Here is a 21,078-nt window from a genome sequence, read left to right as displayed (position 1 = left end):
CCCTAAAGGGAATGGGAACCATTAATAGACTGATGCCACAGTGGCTTTGTTTTAATTCAATCTCCATATGGTTCTTCTTACAAAGGCCACAGTCACTCCTACTGTCTATTCTAGCACTCCTGAGCCCTCTAACTTGGATCCTCCTTTCCTACTATGACCCCCTTGTGACTCCCCAGCTTTATTAAGCTACTTAATAATAGGAATTAAAAAAAACAAAAAGAGGAAGAGAAAAGAGGAGGAAAAGAATAAAAAAAATAAAGAGGTGGAAAAAGGGAAGAAAATAAATAAAACGACAATAGAGATGTCAGAGTAGCAAAATGAATAGAGTTTTTAAATGACCATATTTGTTACTACACTTATCGAGTATTGCGGCCAAAAAAGAATTGTGTAAATGTCTCATTACATTTTTAAAACTTATTTTATCCTTCTTTCTGGGATCAACAGAAAATTTATAAAAATAGCATTCTTTACCATTGAAAAAATTTTATGCAAGGGGTTACTTTCTAGGTTGTAATAATTTACATTTAACTTGGGTCCTGACATTAATGTTAATACCACCAATTTTCATATATGACCATGAGATTATTAAGAAATAATTTGAACATCAAGTGCCATTATAGCAAGCTACAAAGTTATGATTTAGTAATGTGCTTAGCAGGTAATGACTATTAAATAAATTGAATATTCACTGATGAGAATGCTCTATGAAGTTGAGGTACTGAATGCATTACAGGTTCAAAGAGACGTGCCAAATACATAGTTACCAAGGAAGGATTTTTCTTAAGATAGGTTGTTTCAAGGCAAACAGGCATTCCTGTAGCATTAATTAAAAAAAAGTGAGGGGAGGACAAGAGTTAGAGGGCAACAAATGGGAAGTACATTATTATATCTTACTTGTCTGAGGTCAATGAATGCTAGCTGCAGGGTATCCCCCTGGAATCCTGGCACAGGCTCAGAGCTGGCAAACACTATTAAAAGAAAGAAAAAAAAAGAATAAAAATGAGATCACAAAATATACAAGAGTTTAACTGATAAATTAATTTCTACTCACTATAAATGCATTATAATATTTACACATAATCATTTCAAATGAAGATTATTTATAAACTTCAATTTCCACTACTGAGAAAGTTCTCCACATCCATTACCTCAAGTGTTTTAATAATTTTAAATTTCTAATCTGCCATTTAATCACTGTAATCCTAATCACAATAAATTTAGGAGGGTTTTCTTACTAAAATTTAACAGTAACGTACTTCAATCAAGTAAAGCTTTCTGACCCTTTTTAGCCTTAGGTGAACGATTGTAGAAGCATTTAAAAATGATACCAATTCCATGGCTGTCAACATATTTTGAAACATTTGCTTTGCTACAGAATAGGTGCTATTAAAAAATCCCACCTCTAGCTAATAGCAATAAAAAGCAGACACCAAGGTAAGAAGTCAACTTTACATGCAGACAATAGGTAAAATGTTCTAAGTAGAAAAATCAGGATGATGCAGGAATGTCTGTTCATGCCTTCTAATTATTTTTATTTTTATTTTTTTTTTTTTTGAGACAGAGTCTCATTCTGTCACCCAGGCTGGAGTGCAGTGGCGCCATCTCGGCTCATTGCAACCTCTGCCTCCCAGGTTCAAGTGATTCTCCTATCTCAGCCTCCCGAGTAGCTGGGACTACAGGCGCATTCTGCCACGGCCGGCTAATTTTTTTTGTATTTTAGTAGAGATGGAGTTTCACCATGTTGCCCAGGCTGGTCTCGAACTCCTGAGCTCAGGCAATCCACCTGCCTCGGCCTCCCAAAGTGCTAGGATTACAGGTGTGAGCCACCACGCTCGGCCAGTGATTTTTTGAGAAAGGATTCATGCCTCAACTAAAAAAAAATTTCAACGAGAATTTTTAAAATTTCCACAGATTCCTTCAATAATTTTTTGTGGTTTAAAATTTTTAATACTACTAACATAGCTTACTTAATTAAAGACAATTCCAATATTAGTTATTTTAAAAACTTAAAACACTTGGCTCATAAAAAAGACCTTGTCATTTTACATGCAAGCTTCTCTGATAAGAATGCCTGTAATCATTTTCCCACCCCATTAATTTCTAATTTTCTTTTCTTCTTCTTTTTTTTTTTTCTCGATCTGTCACCCAGACCGCAGTGGCATGATTATAACTCACTGCAACCTCGAACTACTGGGCTCAAGGAATCAGCCTCCCAAGTAGCTGGGACTATAGGCATGCATCTCCACACTTGGCTAATGATTTTTTTGGTTTTTTTGGGGTTTTTTTGGTAGAGATAGGGTATTGCTATGTGGCACAGGCTGGGCTTGAACTCCTGGCCTAAAGCAACACCCCTGTCTTGGCCTCCCAAAGTGCTGGATATTCTGATTTTTTTAGAGAACATTATAGATGTTCCATTTGTGAATTTATCTGAGCTAGAATTTTGGAAGCTATTTAAAATTTCAGCCTATATAGTTCTTGGAATAACAAAAGCAATTCTTAAATTTAGTGTATTCTGTGTGAAATATAGTTTAGAAAGGCTCAAAATCAACAATTAAAAACAATAAATAAATGAAAATTTGCACAGCTTAATTTATCTGGCATCTCTGGGGAATGTTGCTGTTGTATAATTTTTGCTTTAAGCATCAGAATTTTTCTTTAATCTTAGGCATATTTTACAAAATTCTAAAATGTATCGTAATTCTCTGGGTCACCATTAAGAATACATTTTGTTCTATAAAGTAAAATTCCCAGGGGCTGTTATGGAAGTAAGAGCTGTTTTTTTGTTCTATTAAAAAGCTGTGCTATTTGAGTTCTTGTGTCTAGCTTTTCTAATTTTTCTGCCTTCTCCCTGGTAGTTTTAACATGAATTCTTACTCCCTACTCTCTCCCTCATCTGTCTTATTAATTTTATCTTTACTCTTCTTGAGCAGGTAAGCCAGTTAATCAATTACTAGAATTATGTCTAAAGTAAGAGCAAATACAACCTAAGTAAGGGTCTCTCCTACTAGTAAGGTTAATAGGTTTTATACACGTTCCTTTGAGCATATGTACCTTTTGAGAATGAGTAATCTTTTGGTTACTCAGAGATGCACCACTTTTCCCCCTTTGTTCTTGGTTCTCTGCTAGGTTACGGTCATTAGATAAGTGACTAAATTCACCATTCTCAGACCCCTTTTTTCTAGAAAACCAAAATTTAGTGACCAAATCTAGCCACACTTTTCAGTATTTAGTACAATTTATTCATATCACTGTCTTGTTAGACAATAAGTGGTATACTTTCATACAGTGGTATCGCCATTACCCCCTACTATGCCCTAGGTAGCTGAGTTGCCTTTATCTAGTATCATTTAAGCAAAATTAAACCTTTTATATTACATTGTAAAATATATTATTTTATGTTAGCCTTTTATATTATAATCATAAAAGGTGTTTAAAGTAAAGGTGTTTTCTAACTTAAAAAAAATACTTTTTTTGGCTGGGCATGGTGGCTCATGCCTATAAATCCTAGCATTTTGGGAAGCCAAGGCTGGAGGATTGCTTGAAGCCAGGAGTTTAAGACCAGCCTGGGCAACATGGCAAGGCCCCATCTCTACAAAAAAAAATTAAAATTAGCCAGGCATGGTGGCATGCACCTGTAGTAGTTCCACCTACTGGGGAGGCTAGGGCAGGAGGATTGCTTAAGCCCAGGAGGTTGAGCCTGCAGTGAGCCATGATCGTACCACTGCACTCCAGCCTGGGTGACAAAGCAAGATCTTGTCTTAAAAAAAAATACTTATGACCATCCAGCATTTTATTGGCCTTTTTTTTTTTTTTTTGGTCACAAAAAAAAACCATAAATCCCCAGTGGTTCTCAACCAAGGCTGTAAATGTTACCATAGCTTCTACCATCACCATGGATAGATACACATATACTCATAAATAAAGACTTTCTATGATGCAGGGAGACTCATTTTATCAGGCACAAAAATAAGCTCAATTTCAATTAGACATATAGTTATTATCTACTTAATGCTCAGAATTTTTCTACATTAAAAATAATCTTAAAATAATTTTTCTTCTCCCTAGGTTCCTGTTTAAGATACTATCATTTAACCAAAGAGCTCAATGTCAAAATTAATGATACTATAAATTTATATAGCACTTTATACTTTACTAAGCACTTTCTCACACACCATCTGCTCTGAGCATCACAATAACTTACTTGAGTAAATAGGGCATGCAGATGATGGATCATAAAATCTTGCAACTGAAAGAGACAACCTCTTTGAAACACGTCCAACAGTCCCCTAAAGACTCAGTTTAAAAGTTGCCGAGTCCTTTTTTTTTTTTTTTTTTTAAGAGATGGAGTCTTGCTTTGTCATCCAGGGTGGAGTGCAGTGGCGCAATCTTGGCTCACTACAACCTCCTTCTCCCAGGTTCAAGCGTTTCTCATGCCTCAGCCTCCCAAGTAGCTGGGATTACAGACGTATGCCACCACGCCCGGCTAATTTTTGTATTTTTAGTAGAGAGAGGGTTTCACCATGTTGGCCAGGCTGGTCTCAAACTTCTGACCTCCAGTGATCTGCCTCAGTCTCCCAAAGTGCTGTGATTACAGGCGTGAGCCATCACACCCAGCTGAGTCTTTCATTTTATAGGGCAGAAAAATTAAAAGGAAAGTGACTTGCCCGGGATTATATAACTAATTCAGGTTTTCTGGCATTTACTCCATTAATCCAGAATCTGATTAAGTATTCAGTCTCTCATCTTTTATCACATCTCTCATAAGAATCTAATCAATATGGAAGTGAAATTCACTAGATTATAACACTCAGGGCTTTTTCTCAAATTTTTTTAGGGGTAGAAGGCAATTTAGTGATCTGATAATCATCTGGCACAGAGGACATTCGTAATGATATGCTATTGATTCACAGCTTCGTATTTTTCCCTTTATTTCTTTAAAACTCAACTGCAGTCAATCCTGTTGTTTCTACTTCCCAAAATATCTCTTGAGTCTGAATTTGTTTCTACCTTAGTACAAACTATCATCATTTCTTGCTTGGATTACTGAAACACACCCTATCTGATCTCCCTGCTTCTGGTGCAACCTCTCCATCCACTTCTTCCAGTAGGATTTACACAGATGTGACTTGTGCCACCTCACAGTTTAACATCCTTCAATAGTTCCCCATCATCTTAAAATAAAACAAGGCTAAGGTCCTTTGCAATCTAGCCTTTGTCTATCTGCCAGCCTCATCTCATCATTTCCCTAGGGGCACCTTAGTTTCTATACCACACCAAACTACCCGTACTTCCATGCATATACCACTCTCTTTCCATGATGCTTTGATCCCTCTGCCTACAGCATCCTTCCTCTTATTTTCCATCTGGGTAAACTCTTATTTATCCTTCAATCATCGTCTTCCTTGGGAAGACTTCCATTATCCCTGCAGGTTGGCTTATGTCCTTTCTCTGTGTTCTCACTGCAACTTCCTGTGCACAGCCTAACTTCAGCACTCACTTTGCTGCCTTGTAATTGTTTATCTGTCTGGGTCTTCCCACTAAATCATGAACTCCCTGAGAGCAGGGACGGTAACTTCACTTCTAAATTCTTATCACCTAGCACAATGCCTGACTTATAATGAGTATTCAATGAAAGTTTCTTAAATGAATGAAGAAAAACAGAACCATAAATAAATAAATTCTAAGGAATGTCATCCAGTATTGGATAGTGATATATTATGTAGCTTGTTGATTAGATTTAGAATGATGCTGTCCAAGAGAATGTTCTGCAATAATGAAATGTAATATCCATGCTAAACTTAATTTTTGGTTTTATTTTAGTTAATTTTTTTTGCGACAGGGTCTCACTCTGTTGCCCAGACTGGAGTGCCATGGTGCCATCACAGCTCACTGCAGCCTCCCTCAACCTCCTGGGCTCAAGCAATCTTCCCCTCTCAGCCTCCTGAGTAGCTGGGACTACAGGTGCCATCATGTCTGGTTATTTTTTTTATTTTCTGTAGAGACAGGGGGACTATGTTGCCTAGGCCAGTCTCAAACTCCTGGCCTCAAGCAGTCGTCCTGCCCTGGCCTCTCGAAGTGCTGAGATTACAGGTATGAGGCACTGCATCCAGCTTAATTTAAATTTCCTAGCCATATGTATTTATTTAACAGTGCAAATCAAGAACATAACTGTATACACTTAGTGTATTTATATAAAAGTAATTTAGGGTGGGTGAGAATACTCCTAATAGTTTCTTCAATTAAAACTAAATCATGAGCTCTTCCACTAAACAAGAAGCTCCTGGGAAGTAGTTACATACACCATGCCTGTCACCTAGGAAACAGTCAATAAATGTGTGTTGAATGAATAAATAGTAATACAAATCATTTCTACTAATATTGTCTATGGTCCCAATAATTCATGGGGTCAATTTTAATCTTTTAAATTTTTAAAGAATTGATGACTAATTTTTGAAATCTCTAGAAGTACTATCGTCAAATTACTTTTTGGCTCATCCAGATTCTCATTTTGTATATAATTTGTCATATTTTGGGGATTCCTAATTCTCCTCCCTTGGACCATCTTTAAAATTTTAAAAACAATAATGCCCACTTCCCCCCCATTATGGTGTCTTTGTTTTTGTCATTTAGCCATGCCTTTAAGGGTATTTTTAAATAACACACATTGATCCTGGTTTCCCAATAAGATATGTAAAAAAATCATTTCCAGACTATAAAGTGTTCTTTTTTAAGAGATTCCAAATCTTTGTTTTTTTCTCTTAATGCCTCTAATTTGACTATTTCCTTTTTAATAAACAAAATAACTTCAGGATATTCATTTCCTCTTATTTTCTGCAATAATAAATGATTTCAAGCTTTCTTTTCTTTTCTTTTTTTGAGATGGAGTCTCACTCTGTTGCCCAGGCTGGAGTGCAACGGCACAATTTTGGCTCAATGCAACCCCTACCTCCCAGGTTCAAGCGAGATTCTCCTGCCTCAGCCTCCTGAGTAGCTTTGATTACAGGCATGCGCCACCAGGCCCTGCTAATTTTGTATTTTTAGAAGAGAAGGGGTTTCACCATGCTGCCCAGGCTAGTCTCAAACTCCTGACCTCAGGTGATCCGCCCACCTTGGCCTCCCAAAGTGCTGAATTACAGGCGTGGGCCACCGCACCTGGCCTGATTCCAAGTTTTCAAATATTCTTAGATTAGAGAAGGAGGTGTCTGATCTTATTGGGAAGGTATATTATAACAATAGAGTAAAACTCTGCTATATCAGCCTAACTTGGAAGAAGACTAGTTTGAATCAATTTAGATGAAAGTGGGAACAAAAAATAATGTATGCGGGGTAAGCTGTGATTATAACAAAACTATCTTCCAAATTGGCAATCGATGAAGTTGGGTTTTTGTTTTGTTTTTGGAGACGGAGTCTCGCTCTGCTGCCCAGCCTGGAGTGCAGTGGTGTGATCTCGGCTCACTGCAACCTCCATCTCCCGGGTTCAAGCAATTCTCCTGCCTCGGCCTCCAGAGTAGCTGGGATTATAGGCATGTGCCACCACACCCAGCTAATTTTTTTGTATTTTTAATAGAGACGGGGTTTCGTCATGTTGGCCAGGCTGGTCTTGAACTCCTGACCTCAGGTGATCCACCCACCTCGGCCTCCCAAAGTGCTGGGATTACAGGTGTGAGCCATTGCGCCCAGCCGGCAATCTATGAAGTTTTAAGAGAACAAAGAATACCTGTAGGCAAAACATGAGTTATTTGTATATATAACAAAAAATATTTTTTGAGTAGGAAAACAGGCCCTTCCCCTCAGGATCTATGCAAAATGTAAAGGGTTTGTTACAAGGGGGGAAGGAAAATTGCCAAGATGTCAGGCCATAAGTATTTATCTTGACTGGAAAATATAAAACCTACTCTGAAATTAAACTCAGAGGGAATTAAACTCAGAAGTCCTTGAAAAATCTTGTTCTAGGCAGACAGTTATCTTTATCATAAGGCAGAGAATGTAGATTGTTTACAATGTAGATATAGAAAACATCCATACAGGGTAGGTAGAATTGTCAGGGGGTAAAGAGGGTGGGGGAGAAAAAGGGCCCGTGGAGTCATAAGACGGAACACATCAGAAGCTTGACAAAAGATTGAAAGAAAGGGGAGGAGGCTAAGCTAAAGTTTTAAGATCTTGCTTGCAAATGACCACACAGGTGCATATAAAATGGAATAATTCTGTAAGTAAATAAATGGCTGAATATGAATGCCAATATTCATTCTATTTGAAGATACTTCTTGTAATTTCATTTCTATCTAGATCTGAATATTAAAGTAGCTAGTAAGAACTCAAGTTTTGTTTAACAAACTTTGTTATTAGGCAAACAAAGTATCCCATGTGAACCAGCTGTGTCGTTAGAAGGAATGACTAAGAGCACCATCTAGTGGTTTTTCTGGTGGTGAAGAACTTATGCCTGGGAATCAGGAGAGTTAGGATTCTTGGCTTTTAGATGTATTTTCGGCTGTATGCGGTCAGCAACAGTGGGATGCAAACCTCGAGGACCAACTGTTACTCTACCTTCATCACCTCATTTTTATATAAAGTAGTATCTAGTTTTCTCCATTTCTTGGAATTAAACCTGGGCAAAGTATCCTCCATCAGATAGGTTAGGTATCAAATTCAGGTATCCAAACCAGGAACAAATTCAGGTATCCAAACAGTGTAACAGCATCCAGCTTACTTTTTAAAAACGCACTGAAATATTCTTCTCTTACCATCCAGATGATTTTGCCTTAATACTTTTATTATGGGGCACAGCCCTTTTTCAAGGCTAGAATTAGAGGTCATAGTCGCTAAAACTCTATAAACAGCATTCTTTTTTTTTTTTTCTTTTTTGGCTAAGCTTTCTTGTTTTGTTTTGTTTTTGAGACAGGGTCTCACTCTGTCACCGAGGCGGGAGTACAGTGGCATGATCATGGCTCACTGCAGCCTTGACCTTCCAGGCTCAAGCAATTCTCCCACCTCAGCCTCCTGAGTGGCTGGGACTACACATGGGCACCACCACATCTGAGTAATTTTAATTTTTTTTGCAGAGATGAAATCTCCCTATTTTGCCCAGGCTGGTCTCGAACCCCTGGGCTCAAGCGATTCTCCAGTCGTGGCCTCCCAAAGTGCTGGGATTACAGGCATGAGCCATTGTGCCCAGCAGGTTTTTTATCCAAAAATTAAGAAAGACCAAGGCTTTCACATTAAGAAACTTATCTACTCTCCAATAACTCACCATTGAAATAGGTGCCAGCACTCTTTAATCTGGAGCTATTCTAATGCCTTTTCTAATACCTACAGATTTCAGATGTTAAACCCTTAGGAGCTAATAACCTAACTTAGACATTTGGGCAGAATGAATTTAAAAATGTATTCTAGACCTACTCTGGATACTTCAAATATAGAAAAGGTCTTTCTGATTGCCTGATGCTTTGGAAATAGTCTGTATTTTCTTAGTAATATGAAGAATTTCTGTGACACCTTTGTAAGAACTTGTTTAGAGGACATATTAATCTTTTCTTCTATATGGTTATATCTATAAGGTATCTATATTGGTACCCAATATATAATAAGTATTTAATAAATATAAAACAAAGTACATACACTGATTCAGAACATCATTCTCATACCTTGGCAAATGCTCCTCCAAATAAGAAGATATTTATCTTGAACTTATACAAAATTTATACTAAGATCAAAGGTTCAATGTAGCTTTCAGAGGGAGCTATTTTTGCAATTTCCAAGTATGTATTCCTGGTTATCTTCCTGACTGTCTCCAAACATGCAGTTATACTAGCATTATGGTTATGGTCAAATTAACCAAAAGTTAACCTCTACATTTATACACAGATCCTACCTAGTATTCTCATACCATATACTTTTACAAAGTTTAACAATTTATAGTCGTATTTATTAATGAAGTTATTAATTACTGTTTCCCCACTGGACTTAAACTCCAAGAGGGTAAAGACCTTTTCTGTTTTGCTTACCACTGTATTCCCTCAATGCCATGCACATAATAGATATGAAGACATAATTAATATATGACTTCAAAGCCCCACACTCTTCAATGTCTTAACATTTAACTGCCTTTGAATCTTAGAACCAGGACGTTATCTTGAAACATTTATCAATTCCAAATTCCATGTGTTATGGGAAAAATTTAGGCCTCTTGATGGTTGAAGGGTTTGTCCAAGTCAACTTGCTCAAGTTAGAGGCAGAGCCAGGACTGGAAGCAAGGTCTCAACTTCCTGACATGTACTCAGACCATCTTAAGACTGATCTGAAAGCAATTTAAAAAAGAAAAGTTCTATATAAGTTCATATAATTCTATATTCCTGAACTTAGACATTGTATCCACTTTGACCAAGCATAGGTTAAAAAAGTAGAAAAACAGGAAAAGATCCAAAGAAAATTTACAAAAAGGCATGTGAAAATACCCTACAAGGAAACATTTTAAAAAATAACTACTTAGCTCAGAAAGATAAAGTTAAAAGGTCATTCTTCAGTCATCAAATATGTGAAGAATTTTTATGAAAGAAATAATGATTAGTTTTGTTTAGATCAAGGAGTTAAATGGTCTTGAGTTGAAATACAGCAGTATCAGCTGGGTCTTAACTTTCTGACAACAAAGGTAGAACTCTAGAAGAGACCAGTGTTGGTTACAGAGAGTTCCTGATTTGTTACTTTGTTAATTTAGTCAATAAATAAACATCTGTAGACCTTTTATTATGAGCATAGCACTCTGTAAGATACCTGCAATTTCAAATCTTCTATGTTGAATTTAATTAAACTATCCATCCTGGATGGTTAAATCATATCAAATTGTACCTTTACTCATTCACTCTTTTTATGTATTCCCTCCTCCAAAATGCCTGGAATCCATACTCTCCATTCCCACTGATGAAGGTTAAGCTTTTTTTGTATTTCACATGGAAAAGTTCAACAGCCTTTTAACAGGTCTTCCTGCTTTCAGTCTCTCCCTCATTCCAGTACAAATTTCCAAATGACACTAGAGTTAACATTCTATGACACAGATTTAATCATGTCATGGTCCTAATTAAAAAGCTCCATTTTGTAGTCCATCCACATATGATTATTTGAAGATTCCCTAAACATTGTCTTATCACAGGGCTTTTGCCTGTCTCATTCCCTCTGTTCAGAATGCCCTTCCCTGCTTTTGGTGAAATCTTATCCATCTCAATTTTTACTTTATACCCAGCTCAAATTTTACTTCGGTCATAGTCAATCTTCTCAATCCCACAGCATACGGAATTAATTGCCCCCTCTCTACACATAATACATATTCTATAAATAATTAATTATGCTCTATTACAGTTATGTACCTGTCTCGTACCCAGCCAGACTATGAAATCTTTGAAGTTTATCTCTGATTTCCCAGGATATAACAAACATATAATAGGTTCTCGTTAAACATTTGCACAAATGAATCTTCCTATAAAGAAGTTGACTTAACATGGGAAAAAGTTCTGTTTCATAATTATAGACTGAAATTTTAGCTCAAGCTAATGTAACTCACAGGTACGTGTGTCACCCGTCACAAGGAATACCAAAAAAAAGAGCATCAACACATTGTTTCAAAAAACAAATGAGCACATAGATGGGTCAATGCTAATTCTTCTTCATCATCAGAAAAGTAAAACGAACAAAAACAAAAAGTACATGGCTGAATGATGGTATAGAATAATTTGTCAGTAACTGAATTATTTCCACCTTTCCACCTCCCCCACTACATCTAGATGTGCTATTTGTTTCTACCTGCAGATTGACATTTTGAGGCCGAGGAAATACATGTATGATGTTTTTCACAGAGTAACAAGAATGGGAAAATAAACATTTGGATTCTGATTAAACCAAATAAAAGGAAAATCTAGCACAGAATAAAGGTCATTGTTGGTGCTTATATTTCAATCTTGTAAATGAAACTCACTTCTTATTGCTTAAATTTTATGATTTAAGCACCTTTTCTGAGTTGCCCAGCATTTCTTTGGTGGCTCATGATTTCCAGTCTGAGTTCCTGATCCTTGCTACTGGACTTCCTTGGACTATGGCTCTCTTGCTAGCATATCACAGACTAGTAGGATTTTATGTTAATCCTGAGAACTAATCACAGGCTATTAAGTAAAGATTTCTGAGAGTCTTCAAGAGAAAGTGATCACTATGAGTCAATACGGATTTATGACGAATCCGAGTAATGTCATTTTCTTATTTGAAAGGGTAATTAGACTGGTAGATAAGGAAAATTCAATTGCTGTTATTAACTCTTCATGCTAGCAAGGCTTCTGACAGAAGCTGCTCATAACATGGAGCAAGATGCCAAACTGTGAGTTAGATTCAATCAGAGGATTAGCAACTGGCTGAGAAATCTTAAGGTACCCATAAGGTTCTGAATAATTGACCTAAATAGATACAAAGGAGAGATCCATGTAATACAGCGGTTCTCAAACTTTATCATGCAACAGAATCAACTGGAGGGTCTATTCAAGCAAATTGCTGGGCCCCATCCCCAGAGTTCCCAATTCAGCAGGTGGGGCCCAAGAATTTGCATTTCTAACAAGCTCCCACATGATGCTATTGCTGCTCATTTGGGGACCACATTTTGATGATGTACTGTATCTCAGGATATTGATGTTCTGTATCTAAGGATATGAATAACAGGTTTTGTTCAATATTTTGCTAATGACTTTGTTAAATATGTAGAAAGAATGATTACAAATCCACAGATATTAACTTTTGATATAAAAAGATCTCAACAGGCTAGTTATGGAACACATCTCAAAATTTATTAGGGATAACCTTAAAATCCTAAAATAAAAACCAACCACATATATATAGGATAAGAAAAACAGAGCTTAGCAATCACCAAAAAAGGGGGGGAGGAATACACAGAGATAATAGAATCCTGTAGCTTCAATGATTTGGAAGTATATTCTAGCTACTGAAAAAGGTTTAACAGTTTTAGCTTTATTAATCAATTATAGAATATGAAACAATGTATTTGATAGCAAAGCTACATAATTATACTTGTTCTGTACACCTGAGTATCTCTATATTTAATCTGGGGTATCAGATATGAAAGAGAAGATAGTTAAACCAGTTTGTTCAGAGAAGATTTTTGGATCTAAAACTATATCGCATAAGAAGAATAAGAATAAGGAATTACTGATGTCTGGCCTTCAGAAGATTTAGAGAGATGTAAGAGCTGTTTTCATGTAACTGGCTTGTGGATAAGGATTTGTTTTTTCCTGTGTGACCCTAAGCCAAACTTCAGATATAGTTGTCAGGCTGCTTGCTATACACAGGTGCCCAACTGAGGAGAAAAATGGGAAGGAGAGAGCTAAATCCAGCTAATGTTTTATTTGATAAGCTATGTGCCTTCGTAGGGGCCAAGTCCAGATGGGAAAATAGTAACTTTCTCTAATTCAGATAAAGGGGGCAGGCAGCTCTAGAGGGCTTTTTCCTTTTACTGAGAACATCTTTTCTAATTTGCACAAAAACACAATATAGACTGGTGGTGACTCTAACCCTAAGGTAGAACTAGGTCTATTAAGAGAAATTTAGAGAGAAAGTGGTTTCAGTTCAGTGTGAGAGATTTGTATGGAAATGTATTTTCTGAAGAGTATTTAATCTCCCAAATTGGATGTTCAAGGAATGGCTGGACAATTACTTGGCAGGTTTATTATAGAAAGGATTTCAAGATGGAGGAGTGTGTGAGCATGTCTATGTTATTAACAGGTGTGTGAAGAAACTCAATGATCTTTTAGCTTCTAGGATTCCCCATCTGAACTACCTGCCTTTCCTCTTCTTCATACTCCAGTTGATTTCCATGGTATCCTGACCTTTTCTCTTCACAGACTTACCAGGCACTCTAGCCTTTCTACTACCTAGCCAGATTTTTCTTCTTGCCTCCCTTTCTTCTCCTTTCCCTGCCCCAATATGCAGAAAGCATACATACTACATTAAAATTGAGAATAAGCTTTGTATATTTAAAGAACTACTTTCCTCCAGATTTAAACAAAAATACTTAACATGAAAACTTATTTTTAAAATTCTTTTAACATATTTATTAGAGAAAGCTAAGTTTCATTTTTTAAACGATTTATATATCAATCACTGAAAGTCAGAAGTTGAGGGGTGGATGGTTCTTTTGCACCAGAAAGACTTCTTTATCCATGCTATATTACTTAAGTAAAAAGATGTCTTTTGGAAAAGAGAACACCAGAGATAGTGAAATAAACACAAAAATTTTTAATCAATTTTTTTTGTCCCATCAGTAGTAAATGCATGTTACTGTATTCAGAAGTAATGATTAAGGTAATACAGAAGTATTAAGAAGTAGAGCCAACCATAGGCAAAATCTTAAAGGAATCCGAGTTGTCTTCCGTGGTTTGTCTTTGGAGTCCTGGTCTTTTCATATCTACAGTGCCAGGACCTTAACCCCCATCAGGCTAGGGTTTACCCCTCTTGCAAATGGCCCCAGGCTTTTTTGAGTTATAGCTCATACTCAGGACCTTTCTTGGTCTTTTCCAAGAGACTAGCTCTTAAAGAAAACATCAGAGTTTTAAAAGGAGCCTCTAGTAACTCTGTCCAAACGAGTATCTGAAAGTGGAAACTATCCTATGGCAGGATAGTGAGGCAAAGATTCCAGGGTGTTTGGGCCTTTCTCCAAATGTCAATAGGCTAGAGAGGTAAGAGAATAGGGAGAAGATTTAGACAACTGAACTTGTCTAATCAAACAGTAATTTCCATCTTTGAGCAATAAATTTAATTTAGAAGACACATCAAATGCCAAAAAGGTAGTTTAATCGTTTAGTTATTTTGAAGCCATACTAAAGATGTAATACAGTAATCCCCTCTTACCCATGGGGGATATGTTCCAAGACCCCCAATGGATGCCTGAAACTGCAGATAGTAATGAACGTTATATTAATTATGTTTTTTCACATACATAAATATATACCTATGATAAAGCTTAACTTAAAAATTAGGCACAGGGCTAGGCACGGTGGTTCATGCCTGTAATCCCAGCACTTTGGGAGGCCGAGGCAGGTGGATCACCTGAGGTTAGGAGTTTGAGACCAGCCTGGCCAATATGTTGAAACCCCGTCTCTATTAAAAATACAAAAAATTAGCCAAGCCTGGTGGCGGGCACCTATAGTCTCAGCTACTCAGGAGGCTGAGGCGGGAGAATTGCTGGAACCCAGGAGGCAGAGGTGCAGTGAGCCAAGATTGTGCCACTGCACTCCAGCCTGGGAGACACAGCGAGACTCTACCTCAAAAAAAAAAAAAAAATTAGGCACAATAAGAGATTAACAACAAAAATAATAAAATAGAGGACATACGACAATATACTGTAATGAAAGTTATGCAAATGTGGTATCTTTCTCACACACAAAATGTCTTAATGTACTATACAGCAGGTAACAAAAACTGCAGAAAGCAAAACTGGATAAGAGGGACTACTGTGACACGAAAATGTCTTGAGCAATGCTTATATAAGATATTTATACAGACAATGTCATACTGGAATGATCTAATAAGACAACTTTTAAAGAAACTAAAGAAACTTAAGAAACCAGTTTCAAAGTATTTGTGGAATGGGAATAAAAATTACTTTCAGCTTAAAAGCTTATAAAAATGGCCAGGCACAGTAGCTCACGCCTCTAATTCCAGCATTTTGGGATGCCAAGGCAGGAGGATGACTTGAGGCCAGGAGTTTGAGACCAGTCTGGGCAACACAGCAACACCTCATCTGTAATTTAAAAAAAAAAAAAAAAACTTGTAAAAAGAAAAAAAAAAGTGTTTCTTTGGGATATTGTTGTAAATACAAAATAGGCCAAGGGTAGCTCATGCCTATAATCCCAGCACTTTGGGAGGCTGAGGTGGGCAGATCACTTGAGGCCAGGAGTTTGCGACCAGCCTGACCAATGTGGCAAAAGCCTGTCTCTACTAAAAATACAAAAATTAGCCGAGCGTGTTGGCACACACCTGTAGTCCCAGCTACTTGGGAGGCTGAGGCACAAGAATCGCTTGAATCCAGAAGGCAGAGGTTGCAGTGAGCTGAGACTGTGCCACTGCACTCCAGCCTGGGTGACAGAGTGAGACTCTGTCTCAAAAAACTAAAACATAAATATATAAATAAATATTTGTCAAACAATAGCTTTACTTTGAGAAAGAAATATAATAAAGGTTTTCTAATTAGAGAAAATTAAAAATGCTTTCTGGGAAAAGAAAATTAATCTTTCTCTTCCCTAGGAAAAAAACCATTTTTCTTTTGTTTTCTAAATAAACATTTCTTTTTTTTTAAATAAATGGGTAGGTTTTTAGAAACTTTGGATTGTGTGTGTGTGTGTGTGTGTGTGTGTGTGTGTGTGGTGTGCAACAGACAATTGATCTTGTCCAAAGAGCCTATCTAATTATTTTCTATAATATTAATGATGTTTTTCCTAGCACAATGCCTTATACAGAGTGGGCACAAACTATTTGATATCTGTTGAAAAAAATCAGTCATTTCTGCTTCAGTTGCAAACTGCTGACATTTAATTTTTTAATGTCTTCCACGAAGAATACATTATTGCAAATTTTTCCTCAGACAAATATTTTATAATCCTTCTTGTGCCCCACTGATTTTCAATTTATCAACTGTGGTGCCTGATAGAATTGTCAACCAGGGATTTTCATTGTTTAATCAGTGTACCACTTATTTGAAAGCACTGCTTGAAAATTGCTCACATATACTCATATCTTGTACTTAAAGAATTATAATTTGAGGGTTGATAAAACCCATATCCAAACGCACATGTAACAAGGCTAATGACCAAATAGCATATCCAGTTTTGAAGCTGATTGACTAACGTCAACATTAGATTATGGAATCTGCTAGCCTTGTTACCTAAAAAAAAATAAAGTGAAAAACAATGGCAATACTAAAGCCTTGTGAAATCTAAGGAAAGGAGAAACAAAAATTCAGAAATTTCATTTGGAATGCAAGGTCCTGAGCTTATTCTTCTAGCAAGTATCTAAAAAGTTACTTACAGGGCAAGTAAGAATGACAGAATCATTTCATTCATTTATGACAAACATTAGGAGAGTCCTAGAAAAAGGCAAGAATGACCAGACAAGGAATAATGGGGAAAACGAATCATGTTTTTAAATATCCCAATCTGGAATGCCACCTCAGTGCCTCTCTCTAGAGGCCCTAAATGTGAAGCTGAGATATTTTTATCTTCCTGTTTCAGGAAGTTAGCCCTACTCCTAAGGCTGCTAAAAGTTTAGCTGAACCAGGCCTTCTCCCTCCTTTCTGAACTATCCTGCTAAATACATTTTTTCATATAATTTAAGCATAGATTCCTAGTAATACATAAGAATAAACCAATATAGTACTTACATTCACACTGTATGACATCTAAGTTAAACTGCTGAACAGCTCCCATGCTTATTTGTTTTAACTCACTGTCCAGTAGCATCTGCATTAAGGATGTTGACAGATGCTGGCAGGCTGACATGCAAGCTGTCTGAGCAACTTTCCCCTGTTTAAAACAATCAAACCAAAAATCAAACAAATAAACACACATAGAAATACATCATAAAGAATCAGAAAAATCATACACCTGGCATTCTTTCTGTTGCTTATGCTTGGTACAATAGTGGTTACTTTCCTTCCTGTTTCTGTATTCTGAGTGGTTATACCTTTATATCATAGAAATTAACATTAATATTCTTAGTTTACTTGGCTTTCTCAGGATATAAATATCATTAAAGCTCTAACTGCACAAAGGAAAATTAAAATACCAGTTAAAAACTATTATTTCAGATCTCTCGAAATACTGAAAGCACTTTAGAAATGCATATTAAAATGACACTTATGACATAAAATAAGTCATACTGACAGAACATTTTATCCATATAATGCTCCTTAATCTCTCCTTTAGCTAATTAACCAAGTCAGAATAAAGGAAGTTAACAGTATAATTTACTATTATTGCTATTTAAATTATAGCTAAAATTCAAAATACCCTTTGAATCGTAAGTCCTTACTTCTAATCAGAACATTAGTCTATAGCATAGCTTCAATCACTGGCAGAAAAAAAAAGGTTTGTCTACCAATATGACTTCAAGATTATCTACAGATGTGCATTTAGCTTTAGAAATTCAGTTTTTAAATCATCTGGTAGGTTGGAAGTATGTGGTTGAATACTTGTGGTTTTCTTTCAGTATAATATACATCATTAAAAAATATTTCCTACTATAATAATCTCCTAAAACTCTACATGAACTTTCACTGATAGCCTAAATTGTTTTCTTAAAAATGGCCTTTTTAAATGTTTAGCCTCTGCATTACACAGCTGACTCACAAAACTACATCACTTTTAGTGTAAATTAATTTTTTTTTTTTTTTTTTTGAGACAGAGTCTCACTTGTGGCTAGGGCTGGCGCAATCTCGGCTCACTGCAAGCTCTGCCTCCTGGGTTCAAGCGATTCTCCTGCCTCAGCCTCCCAAGTAGCTGGGACTACAGGTGCCCACCACCACGCCTGGCTAATTTTTTGTGTTTTTAGTAGAGACAGAGTTTCACCATGTTAGCCAGGATGGTCTCGATCTGACCTTGTGATCCACCCGCCTTGGCCTCCCAAAGATAAATTATTTTTTTAAACAGGTTTTGCATTTCAACTAGAGGTTTAAAATATTATAAAAACTCTTTTAGGTAAAGTTCTCCTGCGTAATACTGCTCCTAGGATGGCTACCTTCAACTGACAATCATGTGATTTCGTGATGGAATGACTACTATGATACGATTCAAAGATCTATGAATATCATCAGAAATAATTACTTTTGGAAGACATGCCATGTTTTGCCTCGTTTGCATTAACAAATATTTACCCAGTCATATTTGATAATTATATTTTTCCTACTTATCTCAAAGGCCAGAAAGCTACAAAATCATGACCAAAATCTCCCAAACAGAAATGTTACAATATATTAGTACAAAAACATATTACATAGGGTTGATTTGTGAGAAAGGTAATAAAGAACATAAATACATTTTCAAGATGCTTATTACAACATTTGTTAAATCACACATTAAAAGTCAAACTAGAAACAAACAACTTTTTGAATGAGTTTTTTGCATTTAGACACTATGCACAGTGAAAAACTGCATATGTGAAACGGAATGTCAATTTCTCAATCGAAAACTTAAGAGATAAAAGCCGATGCAAACAATATATTTGACAGATACTGATGAACTGCCAAAAAGGAATGTAACACACAATGCAAAACCCAGCATGATTCAAGATCCCCCAAACTCAAGAGGAATTAGTCTGGGAGACATGCAGCTCCATTCCCCAAGCAGAATAATATCAATATGAATGAGAAGTGGGGAAGCAGAGAAAGGAGAAATCAATGGCATGTCATTTAATTACAATGTAATAGGCTTCAGAATACTTAATGGAAATGTCATTTTGACCTAATGGAACAACTAGTGCATTTTAGTTTAATGTGCTTCTCCATCAAATCAGCTCCATGTCCTATGCATGCTGCCACCATCATGTACTAACTGCAAAAGCTGATTAATAAATTGCCAGAAAATTACTATTAAATTAATTTCATAAGCAAACACACTGTACAATATAAGTGGTATTGTTTTATGTAAACTTTTAAAATTTAACATGGGTTCAGACGCTACAAATGATTACATAGCAATAGCACTGGAGCTGAAAATGATGGTAAGAGTAGACACAGGCTATTCCAGAAACCTGGTGGAAATAAGTAATGAAAACACACATGCACACATACATACACACACACAAATTTAGCTCTTTATTTAAATATCATGCGTAATACTAAAATCCTAACATTGAATTTCTTTTGATTAGGCATATTACATCCAGGCTTATTGTTCTCAAAGATAGAAGATTAAAATATTTATAAAATATTTTATAAATCTTCATAAAATATTTTATAAATCTTCAGATGAAATAAATAGCTCAAAATTTAAGTTCACAATATCAAAAGTTCAGATTCTTTAAAATTTTTAAAAGTTATATTCCATAAGATTATACAATATTTTTTAAATGTCTACTTTGTAACTATAAAATGTATACAACTATTCTTAAACTTCATGTACTACATATTTTTAGATAGAAATGTTAACACTCCAAAAATTTACACACCCGAAAATATATTTGAAAATTTATTTTTAATGTCTATAGCCATTGGCACACTCTGGTATAAACTTCTGAACACTAATTATTATTATTATTATTATTATTATTATTATTGATGCCTTTAATAATATATAATTTTCTAGAATAAAAATAGTCTGAGTACTTTTACAATGATCTTTTAAAAACTAGCCCTTCTCATTAGAGACGCTCTAGTTTTTAACATTATTAACAAAAAAAGCCAAAATAATTAAGTGAAGTGACTGAGAAAACACAGCACATTTAATAAATTTCAAGCACCTCAAAATTTCTCTTGCCCTCATCTGAAAAATTAATTGCAACTATTACCAACATTTTCCCTCTCTTTACAAAGTTCAATAAATAAGTAAAAACACCTGCTAAGCTTTTAAAGTTAACTACTTTTTTACCCTGCTCTAACATTTGGCTGAAAACAACTTGCAAAGAGAGAAAACCCTTAGACAAACTTCTTATATTTCAAAGGAACTTGTAAAAGAGAATCTGCTGACATATTAGATCCTTTTTGCATTACCGAAAAGCTTTTCTTCTAAGAACAATTGTGGTAAAGAGACATTTGGCTCCTAGGAAATTCCCAAAGGGTCAACCATATGCATCCTTCCATGGCACCTTCACAGTGCTGCTTTCTAGATTCATGTCTCAAAAACAGCTTTCATCATTTACTTGTGTGTCAGTCAATATGATTTATGGACTGCATTCAACAAAGTCAAAGCATATAGAATGAGAAATATGACTACAATCTGCTAATTTGTTTTGTATTGAGCCACTTAAGAGTCAAAGACCTGATGTCAGACTGAGACCAGTAACACAATTAACCAGCCGGTGACAGATTCATCCATCCTCCCTGCC

At 36.0% G+C, this 21,078-nt stretch overlaps 1 protein-coding gene across 10 annotated transcripts in view; it reads right to left on the bottom strand.

Annotated features, from left to right (window-relative positions):
* The window catches only part of EXOC6 (exocyst complex component 6), a 225,331-nt gene that overhangs the window by 44,296 nt on the left and 159,957 nt on the right, over nt 1-21,078 (bottom strand). For 8 of the 10 annotated variants that reach the window (XM_019035382.2, XM_055352498.2, XM_055352500.2 and 5 more), the window contains 2 exons: nt 17,420-17,561; nt 895-968 (listed from right to left, as the gene is read on the bottom strand). In XM_019035382.2, the coding sequence (XP_018890927.1) occupies nt 895-968; nt 17,420-17,561 (216 nt within the window). Of the gene's footprint in view, nt 1-894; nt 969-14,271; nt 14,713-17,419; nt 17,562-21,078 lie in introns of those variants that run through there. The other 2 variants (XM_055352504.2, XM_055352503.2) reach the window with 2 other exon arrangements.

Source organism: Gorilla gorilla, chromosome 8 (genome assembly GCF_029281585.2).
Source record: "Gorilla gorilla gorilla isolate KB3781 chromosome 8, NHGRI_mGorGor1-v2.1_pri, whole genome shotgun sequence".
Classification (NCBI taxonomy): Eukaryota; Metazoa; Chordata; class Mammalia; order Primates; family Hominidae; genus Gorilla; species Gorilla gorilla.
Note: the sequence above shows the minus strand (reverse complement) of the source record. Positions and strands in the feature narration are given on the sequence as shown.